The sequence below is a fragment of the Sorex fumeus genome, unplaced genomic scaffold, assembly GCF_029834395.1.
Source record: "Sorex fumeus unplaced genomic scaffold, SorFum_2.1 ptg000265l, whole genome shotgun sequence".
Taxonomy (NCBI): Eukaryota; Metazoa; Chordata; class Mammalia; order Eulipotyphla; family Soricidae; genus Sorex; species Sorex fumeus.
The window spans coordinates 35,631,300-35,648,350 of NW_026606322.1; the positions used below are offsets into that span (position 1 = coordinate 35,631,300).

General features: G+C 44.9%; 1 protein-coding gene across 7 annotated transcripts in view; it reads right to left on the reverse strand.

The window, feature by feature from the left end:
* GABPA (GA binding protein transcription factor subunit alpha) overlaps nt 1–13,611 on the reverse strand; it is a 32,225-nt gene extending 18,614 nt beyond the window's left edge. Inside the window, exons 1-4 of one of the 7 annotated variants that reach the window (XM_056109328.1) lie at nt 13,504–13,611; nt 4,589–4,700; nt 3,149–3,293; nt 1,493–1,577 (exon numbers count right to left, since the gene is read on the reverse strand). In XM_056109328.1, the coding sequence (XP_055965303.1) occupies nt 1,493–1,577; nt 3,149–3,293; nt 4,589–4,665 (307 nt within the window). In that variant the 5' untranslated portion in view covers nt 4,666–4,700; nt 13,504–13,611. Of the gene's footprint in view, nt 1–1,492; nt 1,578–3,148; nt 3,294–4,588; nt 4,701–11,726; nt 11,841–12,186; nt 12,497–12,939; nt 13,049–13,503 lie in introns of those variants that run through there. The other 6 variants (XM_056109331.1, XM_056109327.1, XM_056109332.1 and 3 more) reach the window with 6 other exon arrangements.
* Between the last annotated feature and the right edge of the window lie 3,440 nt (nt 13,612–17,051).

Below are 17,051 nucleotides of genomic sequence, written 5' to 3' on the forward strand. Positions count from 1 at the left end.
GAGCCAGGAGTAACCAGTGAGCACTGCTGGGTGTGGCCCAAAAACAATCAAAAAAGCCCACAACTGAAGAGAATATTAGCAAATAATAGCAATGTATCAATATTAAGTCCCTTATTTTGCCTTATAGACAGCTGACTCAGGACCTAGTCCAGAAGTCCTGCCTGCAGTAAACCTGAGTACTGCTGGGGTGTGGCCCAAAACCCAGCAAACAACAACAAAAACCCCTGAACTTCCTCATCTTGGTAACTGTGCTGTGGTCATTTAAAAAAATCTCTTGCTTTTAGAAAAAGCGTACAACTAACCCAATCAGCAATACCAATCATGGTATTTTATTAGTAGTCTGTAAGAATATATTTAGGGAAAAAAAAATAGAAAACCCAATTTTGGTGTACGAATTTCAGGTGTTTTGGGGTCATGCCCAGTGAAATCGGGGGTTACTCCTGGCTCAACACTCAAGAAGCACCCCTTCAGTGCTCAAGGGACCATAAGGGATCCCAGGGATTGACCCCAGGTCAGCCACGGCCAAGACAAGCACCCTACCCCCTGTACTATCATTCCGGCTCCCTTGAGTCTTAAGTTTCAAAAAGCGTGACCTACTGTGATCTCTAACCAGTCTTAAACTTTTTAATCTTAGGATTCCTTTGCAAATTCCTCTCTCTGATCTACACTCTAGAGAACAGACTTTCTTGCAACAATAGTTTCCGATGGATTTAGGATATTTAAGAAATACTGGCATGAAGCCATCTATTTGGAAATGAATTAAAAAGTGACAGGCAGGCGTATGAGATCTATGTTTTGGCCACCACAGTTCCAAGATGCCGTGTAGATATAGCATTCTCTTTTAAGATTGGGCGTTTTCTAGACCATGGCTAGGCAGCAGTTTCCCTGGCAGCCCATTTCTGCAGTGGCCGAAATATTCTTAAAAAACCACTAGAACTTGTTCTCCCAGACTTCTCTATGATCCTCCATTTACTATAGAAAAAAAAAAATTTAGGGGACCAGAGAGATAATAGTGTGGGTAGGATGTTTGACTTTCACTGACAGACCTGGGTTCAATCCCCAGCACCACATATGATCCCACCAGAAGTCATCCCTGAATACAGAAGCAGGAGTAAGCTCTGAGCACCTTTGAGCATGGCCCCAAAACCAAAACACATGAATATTTTATTAGAACACTATGATTTTCAAGTTGTGCAGAATATAGCTGTTTTCGGCATACAATGTTTCAATCCCCGCCACCTGTGTGACCTGTCCTCTATCAATGTCCCCAGTTTCCCTCCCATCCAAGATTGCCACAATACAGCTCTGACTATACATTCATTACATTACACAATTTGCTTCATACTGACAAATATAATTAAACCAGTAGCATGAGTTTTTTGGTCCACATGTCATAGACTTTTTGATAACCATCTGAAGCTGATAAAATTGAAGTTTTCAATTAAAGAAATACAAGCTCAACTTTTACACCACTACACTATAAAGAACTTACCTTGGTAAGAAATTACCTGTACACTAAGCTGTACAGTTCCATCAGTCTTAACTCCTTGGTCAAACAAACTTCGTTCTGGATCCAGCTAGACAACAGGTAAAAAATAAAAAGATTATTTAATAGTAGCGCAATCACTTTTGAATGCATCAAACTGAATTACTGAGATATACTAGTTAAATTGCAAGTATATTTCTATCCAAGTTGATATTTCTATCTATATCACTTTTCTTGTCAAAAAGAAAAATAATTTAACATTCAATGCCAAAAAGAAAAGCATAATTTAACTGCCATGGTAGTTATTAAAGGATAACAAAAACAAGATACGAGGCATCTTACACTTCACATTAACAGACACAAAATGTTGTATTACCTTCCATCAAGATTGGGTTAATTTGGGTCTAGAAAGATAGTACATCGGGCAAGGCATCTGACTTGGAAGCAGATGACACAGCCATCCCATGAGGTTCCCCGAGCACCACCAGGAGTAATTCCTGAGTGCAGAGCCAGGAATCACCCCTAAGCATCACCAGGTGTGACCAACATCCCCTCCCCACACACAAATTGGGTTAATTTATCCTCTCGTAGTTGAGAAGAAAATTTTTTCAATCCTACGCTAAAATTATTATTAAACCCATCTACACTGTTTAGTTTTAGAAGAACATTATCCTCCTACCCACAACACTTACTAGACTTATTGAAAAAAAGAGAAAAGCATAGTCAAATGGCAACTAAAATGTATGCATTAAAACATTTCTACTTATTCTAATAAAAAGGCTATTTAAAAATAGATATAATTTGAATTTTTTCAAAACTAAAAGTTTCATATGTATGGAAATAGTACTGCAGGGCAGGAAAGAGGAGTAGTTTAAAAAAAAAAAAAGCTTAAGAGATGACATAGTAGTGTAAATTAGTGTGCAGAAGAACAGAAAAACTTTCTGAAGGGACAATGATCTCTCTTTAAAGAGTTTCTTAAATAAAGAAGTTAAAAGCAATTTACAAATGAAGAGTAAGGAGGACAAACTTTAGGCTTCTAACTGCTTTAATTCAAATTGACATAAACTCATTTTGTTTTGCCTGTTTTGGGGCCATACCCACTGGGCTCGGGAGCTACTCCTTGGCTCCTAAGGTCTGGAGGAATCATGTGATGCTGGGTATATAGACCCTGGGCTCTCACGTGCAAAAGAATATTCTCCCAACTCTTTTTTTAAAGCTATCTCCTCTGTTTCTAAATTTATAACTATGTTCTGTCAGAGTAAAAAGTGAACAAAACCAAATGAGAGTCTGATTAAGCATCACATCTTAAAAAAAAAAAAAGTGTTCAGCCCAATCTAGCAGCTCACATCTGGCTGTCCGCTCATGGAGCACACTAAGAGTGATAGGATCACATCGAACCAGATTTGGCAGCATGAAGAGCAACAGTCTTAACCCTATCCTGGCTATCAAGGTCTGACCTTATAAATAAAAACTTTGTGAAAGTTTTAAACTGAAACCAGATTTGAACTGAAAAATCTAAGCATTCAGAAATGCTTTCCACTTCCTTCTATTTCTAAATGCTTAGATTTTTCAGTACAAATCTGGGTATAAAAATAAATTCTATAAATATATTTTTATAATATAGATTTAAGTGCGCAACAATAAATTTCACCACCAAATTACCTGGATATCCTGCAGGCAAATTTCATGTGCATCCAAGGAACACTGTAGTCTTGGTTCTAGAAGCTTCTTTAAATTGCCAATTGGCTCATTGATGTCAATGGCCTGGCTTACACATTCAGCTGGTGTGTAGGTTTGTTCAACAATGCTAAATGTTAAAAAACATGATTGTTAGCATTTTTCTGTGCCAGGGATCAAACGTAGGCCTCCTCAGACATACAATGCAAGTACTGTACTCCTTGATGCTAACAACTAAAATTTGAACCTGGACACTAAAGATTACAGTTTCAACTTTGAACACACTCTTTACTAGTAAATCTTCCTTTTCTTATTTAATTAAACATTGACATAAAAGTATTATCTGCCGAACTGGTGGATGTGGGATTTAATAAAGTTTCACAACATCTTTACTTTAAATATTTTCAAATATCAAAAATTATATTTAAAACTAAGTTTCATTTTCATACATCAAGTATACTGATGTATAGATCCATGTACTATCATCTCTCCAGTCACCTCAAATGTTGATTTTTAAAGATTTTCAATTCATATCCTCTCCTTAGCTTCTGAACTCAGGCAGTGATAATCTACTACCATAGCAAGAAATAACACTTTCACTGTCAATATGTGCTACTACTGTGTATATTATTATTCATATACTTGTACATTTCCAAAAGTACAACAAAACATGGCCCTCTAAAAGAGCAGGTCACGGTTGTATTTACTGATATACTCCATTTTCATTTTTTTTTTTTTTTTGGCTTTTTGGGTCATACCTGGTGATGCACAGGGGTTACTCCTGGCTCTGCACTAAGAAATTTCTCCTGGCAGTGTTTAGGGGGATCATATGGGATGCTGGGGATAGAACCCGGGTTGGCTGCATGCAAGGTAAATGCCCTACCTGCTATACTATTGCTCTAGCCCCCACTGATATATCCTTGACAGTTAATAGTTTAAAGCAGTTATTTATAGGTATTTTAAGTAAACTCAGGTTGTGAATTAAAGTCTTTCTGAAATAAAAACTCTCTAAAAGAGCAGTTTATAGTCTTGTTACTAATATATTCCTGAGTTAATAGTTTACAGTTGTTACCTGTAGGTAATTGTTAAGTAAATTCAGAATTGTGAATTAAACTTTCTAAAATAAAAATAACCAAAGAATAGGAAAAAAAAGAGTCTGTAATCTAGGGATAAAAACCATAAAATTCAACTGTGATTTAGCTCAACTGACTATGATTAGTTAAGCTACTTACTAACTTTAGTAAAAAATTTTCTTTCCCTCCCAATTAGCAACAAATTGAGTCCGGTGTGGGGTGGGCGCAGTTTAAAATAATACATTCTCCCAAATGCTGAGGTTAGGTTAGTTAAAATAAAATGAAGTCTAAAAAAAGGCTTTCTAACTTTAATGAGATGTTAGAAGAAAGCGGTCAATCAGAAAACACCAACCTTTCCTCCGTGCACTCTGCTTTCTCTGTTCCATCGATCTCAATTTCTATCAGCTCCTCCGCTTCTCTTTTAGTCATGGTTGAAATTTTTCAAAAGTCCAGTCCTGCAAGAGCTAAATGTTAAGATAATTTGAAATTATCTACACACAAAAAAAAGTATCATCTACGTAAAGACAATTTAAATAAAAAGTGAGAAGCGGTACCCGGAGCAAAACACACACACACACACACAAAAATACAAGTTGGTTATCATCTAGTTTTGTTTATGGCATTTAATAAACAAAAATTATGGTATTCAGCATTAATTAACCACCTAATTGGAGTTAATGGGGTTTTTTGGGGGAGGTAGCATAATCTCAGTCATCAAAATTCATTAAAAATTAAGTGAAAGGTGAGTCAATTTTATCATATTAAGAAATTCAAACCTGTAGCATAAAAATCAACTTACAATTCTGCCAGCTTCTCTTCCCATACACGATCGGTCCCAGGATCAGCGCCCACATCTACTATCTATTATCAGATGGCACAGTATAGAACCTAACTACACCCTCTTGCGCATCATCTCTAGGGGCCAGAGTGACAGTATAGCGGCTAGAACATGTGCCTTGCACAGGCTGATAGGGATTCGACCCCCAGCACCACATATGGTCCTCTTAGCATCACCAAAAGGGACCCCTGAGCACAAAATCAGGAGTAATTCAGAAGCACAGCTAGGTGTAGTGCAAAAACAAAACAATCCCATCTAGATTACTTACTATATATAATACAACATAAATGTTCTGAATATTGGCAAGTACTATACACCAAAACAAAAAAATAAACAAGATTAGTAGGTCTAAAAACTGTTATATGCAGGGTCGAGGTGATAGTGCAACGGGTAGGGTTCGTGCCTTGTATGCGGCCAGCCCAGGTTGAATTCTGGGCACTCCTGAGCACTTCCAGGAGTAAGCCCTGAGCACCTCCAGGTGTGCGGCCCCCCCAAAACAACAAAAATACTCCAAAACCAAAACACCACTGCCATAAGTATATACCAAAATTTTATGATTTACTTTTTCAGACTTATTTTACATGTTTTAAAGGTCGCTATGTCAGTTTTCAATTCTCTGATGTAAATTACCTGTTTCAAACTACCCACTGATACAAAAACATAATTTTTAAATTGTCCATCAGACAATATAGCAAATGGCATGCCAACTAATCTGCATGGGTCAAGACATACAGTGGTTGTTTACTTGTGCCCATTATTGAGGTATTAAAGGTTACATTCCAGTTCTATTACTTTCTCACTATGGACAAATGAATTGTTCTTTAGATTCAAAATATAGTCTTGGCTCAAAAATTAGTTTTTGGGGGACTGGAGCAATAGCACTGTGGGTAGGGTGTTTGCCTCGCATGCAGCTGACCCAGGTTCGATTACCAACATCCCATATGGTCCCCTGAACACCTCCAGGGGTAATTCCTGACTGCAGAGCCATGTGTGACCCAAAAAAGCAAAAACAAATTAATTAAAAAAATTAGTTTTGGGCCTGAAGCGATAATATAGCGGATAGGGTGTCTGCCTTGCATGTGGCTGACCTGGGTTCAATCCCTGGCATCCCATATGGTCCCCTGAGCACTGCCAGGAGTATAATTCCTGAGAGCAGAGCCAGAAGTACCCCTGAGTATCGCTGGGTGTGACCCAAAACCCAAAAACAAAAAGTATTGTTTTAAAGCGTTTTCTAAGTTAACTAACACATCTCTAAGTGCCTTTAAATTCTAACTTAAAAATAATGGTCCATCTGCACTTCTATGTTCATTGCTGCACTATTCACAATAGCCAAAATCTGGAAAAAACCCAAGTGCCCAAAAACAGACTGGTTAAAAAACTTTGGTACACCCATGCAATGGAGTACTATGCAGCCGTTAGAAAAGATGAAGTCATGAAATTTACATAAAAGTGGTACTACATGGAAAGTATTATGCTAAGTGAAATGAGTAAGAGAGAGACGGATGGACATAGAAAGACTGCATTCATCTGGAGAACATAAAGTAACAAAACAGGAGACTAACACCCAAGAACAGCTGAGATAAGTACAAGGAGGTTCACTCCATGGCTTGGAGGTCAACTGCACATGCTGGGCGAAAAGGCAGCTCAGAGAGAGAAGGGAGCACCAAATAAAGGGTGTTGGGTATTGGAGGATCCTCCCAGGATGGGACAAGCATGCTGAAAGTAGACTACCAACCGAACATGATTGCCACTCAATGCCTCTTTTGCAAACCACAGCACCCAAAAGGAGAGAGAGAACAAAAGGGAAAGCCCTGCCACAGGGGTGGGGTGTGATGGGGGAAATGGAGGGGTGGGAGGGATACTGGGAGTACTGGAGGTGGCGAATGGACACTGGTGGAGGGATGGGTATTTGATCATTGTATAACTGAAACCCAAGCACAAAAATTTGTATGTCTACAACAGTACCTCATAGTGTCTCACTAATAAAAATTTAAATAAAAAAAAGTAATAAAATAAAAATGGTCCTCTAAATCTGGTGTTTGCATACTGCAGAGAGGCCACGTTTGTGCTCCCACTGGGAAGATCTGACAATATCAAGAATGAAAATACTGATTCCCATCAATTACATTCATTACAGGCTGAGTGCCATCTAAAGCTTGGAACATTTATCAGAGAACAATTCTAAGTCCAACCTCATAAGAAAATGACCCAAAGGTTGGTAAGGCTAAACTGCCAGGGCAACAAGTCCCATTTAAGGTGTTTCAAATGAACTAGATGAGACTAGACCCTGATTTGTTCAAAGACAGGTTCTATACTGCAAACGCACACCAGTACAAGAGTATCTCTAACCTGGAATATCCAGAGTCTCTTCCCGACAGATTTTCCTTCTCCATGTCACTGCACCCCTAACTCCATTCTCACACAACGCAAGAGATGGTGACCCTTTTTTCATAGCTCTCCTTTGATTGCTATCAAATTGCCTGAGCACTTCACAGTGGCCAACAAAGTCCTGTCATCTGCCCCAATCCCCACCTGTCTTAGCTCTGACTCCTGGTTCCGCACTGGCTTCTTGCTCATTCCTGTGTAGTCTTGACCCATGAGGTTAGACAGCTTGGCATTTACTACAAATTTCTCACCTCTCTGAAATCTCCTCAGACCTTATTTTCTCGATGGAGCATACAGAACTTCTTTGAGTCATGATGGGGCTATGAAATGACAAACCACTGTAAATTTAAAATATCTTAAACCAGGGCCAGAGCGATAGGACAGCGGGTAAGGTGTTTGCCTTGCATGTGGCCAACCCAGGTTCTATTCCCAGCATCCCATATGGTCTCCCAAGCACCGCCAGGAGTAATTCCTGAGTGCAAAGCCAGGAGTAACCCCTGTGCATTGCTGGGTGTTACCCCCCGCCCCCCGCGCCAAAAAAAAAGTCTAAACCGAAAACGCAAACGGGAGATGGCGTGGGCATCCAGGGTACACTCAAGGTATATGCAGAGCCCTGATCTGATCCCTGACCGGTCCTGAGCATCATTGTATGTGGTCCTGCTGGTCCCAGTACCGTTATGCCTGAGGAACTATCAGCTGGCTAAGCAATGCACCATCAGGCCTGGCGGACAGATCATTACTTGGAATGTCGCCTTCACCCCCATACCCAGTGAACACAAGAAAACCATCTAGCCCACTGAACAAGATAGGCTCTCTACCCTATCTAAAATGTGCATGGTATACTTACACCTGCTTACTGTCAGGCAAAATCATATACATTCAAGTTGTACTCAGGTACCGAGTGTATCATGTACTTTACCGAACACTGTCACGAAAGTGACAGAGAAAATGCCGTGCATCCTGGTGAATGTGGGGCTGACTGGAAACTGTGCTCACTGCCCCAGTACTGCACTAGTCACACATCACTAGCTGGGCAAAGATCAAAATTCAAAACTTCAAATACAGTTTCTACTTAAGCCTTATAAACTTCACCATGTGCTCCTGAAGTCAAAGTAATGTTAGTTTCTGTAAGTCAAGATTTTTGTGTACTCTAATCACCCCCATTTAATTCTATAATTTCCCTCCTTACTGCACTTATACTTTCACTTTGTCCATGGCAACTATCATCTAAAAAAATGTTAATTTACTAGATTTGCTGTTTTTCCTCCTCTGCTGGATCATCATCAAAAGGTAGACTCCAGGATCATCGGGAAGCCTAACTAGGCACGTAAGTAAGTTGGTCTGGAGAAGGGGCTTCAGGCTACACCGCATCTCAACTTCTCAAAGTACCAAGTACAAACAGTGACCCAGAAACTATGAATAGGACGTTACAAGGCACAGGGGTTTTAAGATTACTAATAATCTGAATTCAAAATAGCAGTTCTTCTGGATTATCTAGGTGAACCCCAAGAAATTACAAAGGACTTAAAGTGGAAAAGGAATGCCAAAGAGTGCCCCATATGGTCCCCCAAAGCACCGCCAGGAGTAATTCCTAAGTGCAGAGCCAGAAGTTAAGACCTCAGCATTACTGGGTGTGACCCAAAAAGCCAAAATAAATAAATAAATAAATAAAAATAAATGACTTTCTTCTTAGAGCCTCCAGAAAAAAAAAAAAAAAGCCAACATATGATTATAGCTCAGGAAAGCCCCACTTCAGCCCACTTCAGATTTCTGACTTGAGCAACTGCCTGGTGTTTAAAGCCACAATACATTGTTAGAGAAGTAGGGAATAATCTTTTCCACTTACAAGGACATGGGTGTCTCAGCTCCCAACAGGCCAAGAGAGATTTCTGACAACTAAGTTTATAACAGCTGGCACGGAAACAGACGACGAGCAGGTAACAAAAGTCCTCTTCATCCAGGAAAGGATGTACTCACACAAGCCTCCTAAGACCACCTGGGCCCCTCTGCTTAATCAGCCTCGATCAGGCCCCGCTGGTACTAACTAGATCCCAGAGGACTTGTTGGGATGATAAAGGCTTTGGTTCTCTTTCCTATCACTGGCCCTTCACTCCTTGGTGAAGCTTATTTCTTAACTGATATATATGTAAAGTAGCGGAACTCCTCCTGAAAATGAGAGAAGTAGGTGGTGGCCCATTTGGGGTCTATCTTGTTAAATAATAAGTTCCACAAGGGCAAGAATAATGTTTTGTCTATAAACGTGTCTAAAGTGTTCTAAACAGTGTTCACACATTTTTGGTACTCAATTAATATCTGCTGAATAAAACGACTGCTATGAGTATTATTCCATACCAGACAGAACTGATTTGATACCTTTTCAAGACTATTTACAAAAAATTATGTAGCTAAAGGAAGAAAATGGTGAGGGTATTTTTTGTGATCTAAAGCTAGAAAAAGATAACTTAAGATTCCCTAAACACAAACCATTAGGAGAGTCATGAATATTTTCCACTACGTAAGAGTTTAGGCTTTCGTGGCTAGAGGGTGGGTAAAAGAATTTCCAATATCCAAAAGTAACTAGTAACTAATGATTCAAACAGGCAATGGCTGATGACAACCTATCAGAACAAATTAAAAAAAAAAAAAGTCACCAGAAACTTCTCCCAAGAGGTGAAACAAAAATGGCTAAAATAAAGAATCCTAAAATCAAATAATTCTAAAATACAATTTACAACAAGTACTAGAGCCAAAGAGAGTTAAATGCTTATTTAGCAGAGGAGTGATCCCAGTTCAATCTGCCACATATGTTACTCTAAGCACTGAGCCAGGCTGATCTTGTCCTGGCTGATACTGTAGAGACAGGAGAAAAAATAAAAAATCAAACAGTACTAGCACAAATCAAGCAAACTTGCCCTGAGATATGCCTTCCAGAGATGCCTGAAGATCAGAGTAATCCTGGCTGTCACTCTTATCCTATTAGATTCATGCTGATAACGGGAATCCAAAGCAGTTTTGGGAGCTACAGTTGGCAGCTTGGCTAACAGAAGGTACATTTTTGTATCACAACACAAAAAAATGTGAAGAACTCATACCATGCTACATTAGTAATCATAACAAGGAAACTGTTGGGGAAACTTAGGAAGACAGAAACTTAGCAAGACAGAATGAGGGAAAAGATGGAATGTGCAGAAACCAGGATACAGAGAACCAGAAAACTGGCGCTCGAGTGGAAAACCTGAGGCTTGGGCCCTGTGACTACTTGTTTCCCCCCAAGAAATAATCTCATCAAACAAGCCACAACAAATGTTAGTCCCAATAACACTGAGCCCCTCCTTATGCGTATGTAAATAGGCTTTAGCCCTGTTAGACTGAGATAGTTAGGGCATGTGACCCAAGAATGTGGTTCTCCTCCCCCTAATGGTTCTTGAATCAAAGAAGTTATTGACTGTGAAGGACAGTAGAGGCCCAGTCCACGAGGTTACTATCCCTCACCCCACGCGTTTTCTTCTTTCTCTTGGTTTCTTAATCCTTCAAGTATCCGAAAAACTAGAAATACACATCAAGAAATAACCAATCAGAAGGTGTGTAAACAGGGGAAACTGTGGCTCCCCTAAATTTACACAGGAAAAAGGAGGTGCCCTTAAAAATATATCCTGGGGGCAGCACGGTCAGTGGGGTGGGGCATTTGCCTTGCATGTGGCCGACCCGGGTTCGATTCCCAGCATCCCATATGGTCCCCCAAGCACCACCAGTGATTCCTGAGTGCAGAGCCAGGAGTCAGCCCTGAGCATTGCCGGGTGTTACCCAAAAAGCCAAAAATAATGTATCCTGTATTTCCTCTCCCGTAATAAATCAACCCTCAAAACCAAGTATAAGGATCCCTGAACACTTTTTTTTTTTTTGGAGAATCCTAACTAATCTTTCACTTTCAATCCTCCAAATTTAGCCTGGATGCAACGGAAAGATGCATTGGGAAACTGTCCAAATCTAAGCAGGTTTTGGCGCACCCGGAAAAGAATTCTGCAGCATCCTAAATCAATACTTCAGAAAACAGGAGAGCATTACTTGGTCCCTTGCCACTTGACGGCTCCCCTCTGACACCTGGCTTCTCCCGTTTGAATCTACCCAGTGGTTCAGAACACTTCCCAAAATGGACAGAACTGAACATTCTGGAAACAGCTGGCATGCTTGATTACAAAGTCCAGAGCAATTTTTCCCAAAACAAGAGAATAAAGGAGACATAAATATAATTGTGATCCAGAAGTACCTGCAGGACCAGCTGCAAATTTTCCCATGTGTTGACAGACGCTGCTAAAGAGTTGAAAAAAATAAGCCGTGGGGCAGGGGAGGCGCAGGGAAAGGAAGGAGCAGAGTGCTCTTGCCAGTCTGGAGAAAGGTCAGAACTAGATGACCCCGTAGGCAGGTGGGGGTCATTACCTGGTGACAGGACTTCCCTCCAGATTCCCTGTAAGCTACAAGTTTCAATAAACATCGAAAAGAAATCATTTAGCAAATATTCCCTGCACATGCTCTGGCGACTCCCCGATATTTTAACTTCTAACTCAACTATTTTTTCTTTCTACCTACTACATACGGGCTCCACACCCTTCCTGACAAACACTTGCCTCTAGGAACGCCATCCATCCACGCCAAATTCACTTTCACGCACCTCGTGGTCAAAAAAATTGCTTAAAAAAAAAATTAAGCCTGGAAACTCTGGAACCAACCTGACAACGGAAGCCTAAAGGATTCGCTTAAAACACAGCTGCTGCAGCTTCAGACATCAGAGTACCCCCAAACTGTTGCCATCTCTCTCTCTTTTTTCTTTTTCTTTTTTTTCTTTTTTTTTTTGGACTTCGTTCTAAAACTCTTGTTCATCTTAGTCGAGACCAGCGCTCCTCCCAACAGTCAGACCCAGGGCGTGGATCTCCTCTCACTCCCTCCACATCCCGGTGCCAGGGGCGGGCGGGCGGGCGTGCGGCCGTGTTCGCCGCCCCCGCCGCCGCCTCCTCACCCATCAGGATGCTCCAACGGGGACCCCGCCAAACGGTTCCCTTTCCCAGGACCACCACCCCACCCCCAAACTTTCCAGACTCGGGCCCCTCGCCTCACTTCCGGGCTCCGGCCAGAAGCCGGCGAGCGCCCGGGAACATACGAGCGGGGCCCGGGGGGGAGTGGGGGAGGGAAAGGGAATGGGGAAAAGGGAGGAGCGGGCGGCCCGGGCCCGGGGGGTCCCCACGGCCCCGCGCCCCCCGCGCCCCTCCCCTGCTCCCCGCCCCTCCCCACCCGGCTCCCTCAAGTCTCCACGAACGGAAATGGGAGTCGCGGAGCCGGGGACCAGCGGAAACAAAACACAGAGGCGGGCGCGGGGGGGCGGCGGCGCGGGGAGAGGGCCCCGGAACCAGGCCGGAACCAGGCCGGAACCAGGCCGGCCCGCGCCCGCCCGCGCCCGCCCGCCCGCGCTCCCCGCCCGCACTCACCGCGCTCCGCAGCCGGCCCACAGCAGCAGCAGCGGCGACGGCGGCGGCGGCGGCGCGGGGCTCCGCGTGCAGCGTCTCTCCCGGGGAGACGTGCAGCTCCCGCCACTCCCGAGTGTGAGGCCCCCTGGGCCCTTCCCGCGGAATCGGCGCCGACCAACTCCAGCCCCCCCCCCTCACCACCACCCCCCGCCTCCCAGGCACCCCCGGGCCCAGAACTACAACTCCCAGCAGGCCCCGCGCCGGCAGCCCCCCGGGGCAACGGAGGCTCCCGAGGCACATGGCAGCACAACTCCCTGATCCTCTTTGTTTGACATGCTCGCTCTCCCTGCACCGGCCTCCACGTCAACAACCCTCAGACACAGGGCGTTGATTCCGGGGAATGGGAGAAGTGGGGGACCGGCGTGGGGGGGGAGAGGGGGCGAAATCAAAGTAGGGGAGGGGGAGCAGGCGAGTGAAAGTTGCGCATGCGTACACCACCGGGTTGCCCAGCGTGGAAAAAGAGCGGGTCAAGTTAGGCGAAGAAAAGATGGCGGAGGCTGGGCCAGGGGACCCGGAAGCACTTACTCTCCACTTCCTCCTCCTGTTTGGCTTCTGTCTCACCTAGAGCCGTCCGGTCGCGGAGTGTCTCCGAGACGCTTCCTGTCCGGTGAGCGCCGACCGACTGCAACGGCGGCCCATGATGCATTGCGATGGCGGGTGGGCGGGCAGGGGCGGAGCTAGGGCCGGAAGTGGAACGGTGGCTGCTGCGGCGGTGGCGGTGGCGGCGGGGATGGCTTTGGCAGCTTGGGATGCAGTGCAAGGTACCTGGGATGGGAGCCGGACCGCCTTTGACCGCTCGGGACATCGATTCCGGCTCTCTGCTCGGGTGCAAGGTGACACTGTAGGGAAGCTGGCTTTCGGGACTTCGGCGTGTTGGCTGTGTTTTCGGGATCCGGCCCGGCCGTTGTCCCTCACCTCTGTCCCCGCGGAAAGTGCACCCAGCCCGGGTGCCTGGGACCCGGGCGCGTGTCGGCCTTGAAGCCTGCGCGGAACTGAGCCTCGAGCCCTTTTCCAGGGCGATCCTGATGGCGAGGGACGCGGGGAGGCCGGGCCGCGGGTGGGAGGAGGTAGTGTCCCCTACTCGAGATGTCCAGGGTCATGGCACGCGCGCGGGGCTGTGGTCAGAGGGGCCTGCCCGGGCGCCAAGATTGTTCAGAAGCGCTGCAACAGTTTTCTCCCGTAGGAGAGAAACGGTGTCCTGGAAATGGGAATGTCCACCCCCCCCCCCAAAAAAAAAAATAGCTGGCACCAAAGCCAGGCAGCTTTGCTTTCCCCGATCGGTCTTTGCGACCCAATCCCGGGAGCAACGGGGTGGAGCTTAAACCTGGGACTGGCTGAAGTTCTGAGCGCCCAAGGGGGAAAAGAGGTTCCCGCTGCGGGCTGTGAACCGATTTAGGGATGCGCGCCTAGGGATGCACTTAGGGATGCGCTTAGCGATGCGCGCTGAAAGGGAGTGCGCTGGGGCCTGGGCAGGTAGGGGGCTTGCCTTGTAAGCGGCCAACCCGGGTCGGGTCGGACACACCGCACCCCTTCTAGCTCCAGAAGTCCCCCAGGAGTGATCTCTGAGCGCAGAGCCAGGTGAAATCTGAGTAAAGTCGGTGTGTCGTTGCCCCTTCCAAGGAAGAAAAACAAAAAAGGGGAGTGCATAGACTGAGCTTTGGCTCTTTCCTTAAAACGATAAAGAAATCAGCCACCTTCCCATGCTGGGCCTCAACACAGGCTCCACCTTTTCGTGCTGTTGCACCCCCCAATTTGGTCACCTCGTCAAATGCCAGATCCCCGTCAGAGGCCAGGTAGCACCCCACAAATGCTTAGATTATTACGGTCGATATTTTACACGTGTCTTCTGCATGGTATGGTTTGTGGGTCCTGTGAGACTTAGGGAGAGATGAGGAATAGATTTGGAGGAATAGATAGAATTCAGGGAAAAGATCAAAGTAGATTCATTACGCATAGAATTCCTGGCCTGTGTGGAGACTTTTCGGGTATTTTTCCCTGGTGGAGTATGAGTGATACATGATTAGTTCCTTCCAACAAGTGCCATTTTATTCTGACAAGAGAAGAGTTATAGGGGCTCTGTAGTTTGACGCAGCAGATGTTTGTGGTGTTCCAGGGCCACTCACCCTTGTTCTATTGACCCGCTGTCCGACTGGCTGTCCTTAGTGCAGGAAGGCTGGTGTTCTCATCATCCAGGGCGTTAGGCAGCGGCTCTGCCCTTTTACCCACTAGCGCTGCGAATCGCTTCCCGAGAGGACACCTGAAAAGCTCTCAGAAATTGCCACATATCCCAGAGGACACTCCCACCCCTCTGTGAAAGTCACTGGGCCACACTGTCTCCCAGCTTAGTGCTTCTCAGGGGAAAAGGGCCGTTTTCTCCCCAGCCTTAAGTGGATAGTAGGGACAGTCAGATTAGTCGTGGAGTTTCTAAGTGCCTAATCCCAACCTCTGGATTCTTAGTGAATTGGTTAGTGACAGTTGTGCTCCAGCTCTGGTCTCGGGCCACACTCTGCACAGTCTTCTACCCCAGCAGAAGTCCAGAGCCTGTGTGAAAGGGATGGTTGTGGTAGTTACTAGCTTCTTGTGCAGAGAGGGGATATGGGAATGATGTTAGCATGACAACTTTGTGCTTGGCCTTTAAGAAATTTTGCCTGGCTCTGAGGAGGTGTGAGTCTTTGGTCACTTACAGCATAGGGTTCGGCAAAGCCTTGAGTTTCATGAACTCAGGCTTTTTCAGTCTGAAGGGCGTTTCTCTGTATATAGTCATCTCTTCCTTTTGGAATTCCATCTGCTTATATTTGAGATGTTTTTGTATTTTCTCCATCCAGACTCTAAAATCTCCACTGTGATTATCAACTGCTTTGGTTTGGTTTTTTGTTTGTTTTTGTTTTTAACTTAAACATTTTTGTGTTTTCAGCTTTAGCAGTAATTCCTTATTTTAAAAACTCAAGCCTTGCATCTCATTCACAGATTCAGATTTTTTACGGATCAGGTTGTACTGCCTGTTTTACCCTTTCCTTTGGCCTTCTTGGGTTTCAAACAACTTTTCCTGTTCTTTTGAATTTGATTTCGTTGTGACCATGTTCTGCCCTTGTAATTGGCGCATCAGTCTCCAATTGATGTGTGCATGTGAAGAAGTAATTCCAGAGTGTCGGTGCCGCCTAACCTGCGCTACCTTTTTACTTATTATTTAATAACTTGTTTTTGAGACTCTGTACTCAAGGATCACTCCTCGTGGGCTTGGGGGACCATATAGGGTGCGGGGGGCGGGGAACCCATGGATCTGCTGAGTGCACAGCAAGTGCCCTGCTCCCCCCCCTCCTTCCCCTCCCCCCCCTCCCCTTCCCCTCCCTCTTCTCTGTCTCTCTTTGTCTCTGTCTCTCTCTCTCTGTTTTTGGGCCAAACCTGGTGATGCTCGGGCCTTACTCCTGGCTTTGCACTCAGGAATTACTCCTGGTATTACTCCTTACTTGGGGAACCATATGGAGTGCCTGAGATCGAGCCTGGGTTGGCTGTGTGCATAGTAAATGCCCTACTCGCTGTACTATTTCTCTGCTTCTCTCTCTCTCTCTCTCTCTCTCTCTCTCTCTCTCTCTCATCTCATGGTGTATTAAAGTCATTCCCTGAGGATTTACTGAGCTGTTTGGTGCTAGTTGAGCCTTTTGTATTCTTGTTTTCACTCACTGAGTTTCATGGACTGCTACCCAACTTTTCCCTCTGTGCTCCTCCTAGGCTGTCCATGTTGTGGGATTTCAAGGTGTCAGCAGCAGAACCAGGAAGAGTCTGGCTTGGCCTCTCTGTGTGGGGAGAGGAGCAGGCTGCCCACCCCCACTCCAAAAAGACCCCGCAGTTTTCAGCCTGGAAACTGGTGTACCTGGAGTTTCATTGGCTTGGCTTTTTTTTTTTTCTCTCTGAGATTCCCCCTTTTCACTTTCTGAGGGCATCAGAAAAACCTGGCCCAGACTGAAGGATACTCACTGGTCACTGCATCAAGTACTCTGGGTTTGACCCCCCCAGTCCCTGCATGGAGACCATGGTACCGCTGGGTACCACCCAGATAGAGCCTTGAGAAACTT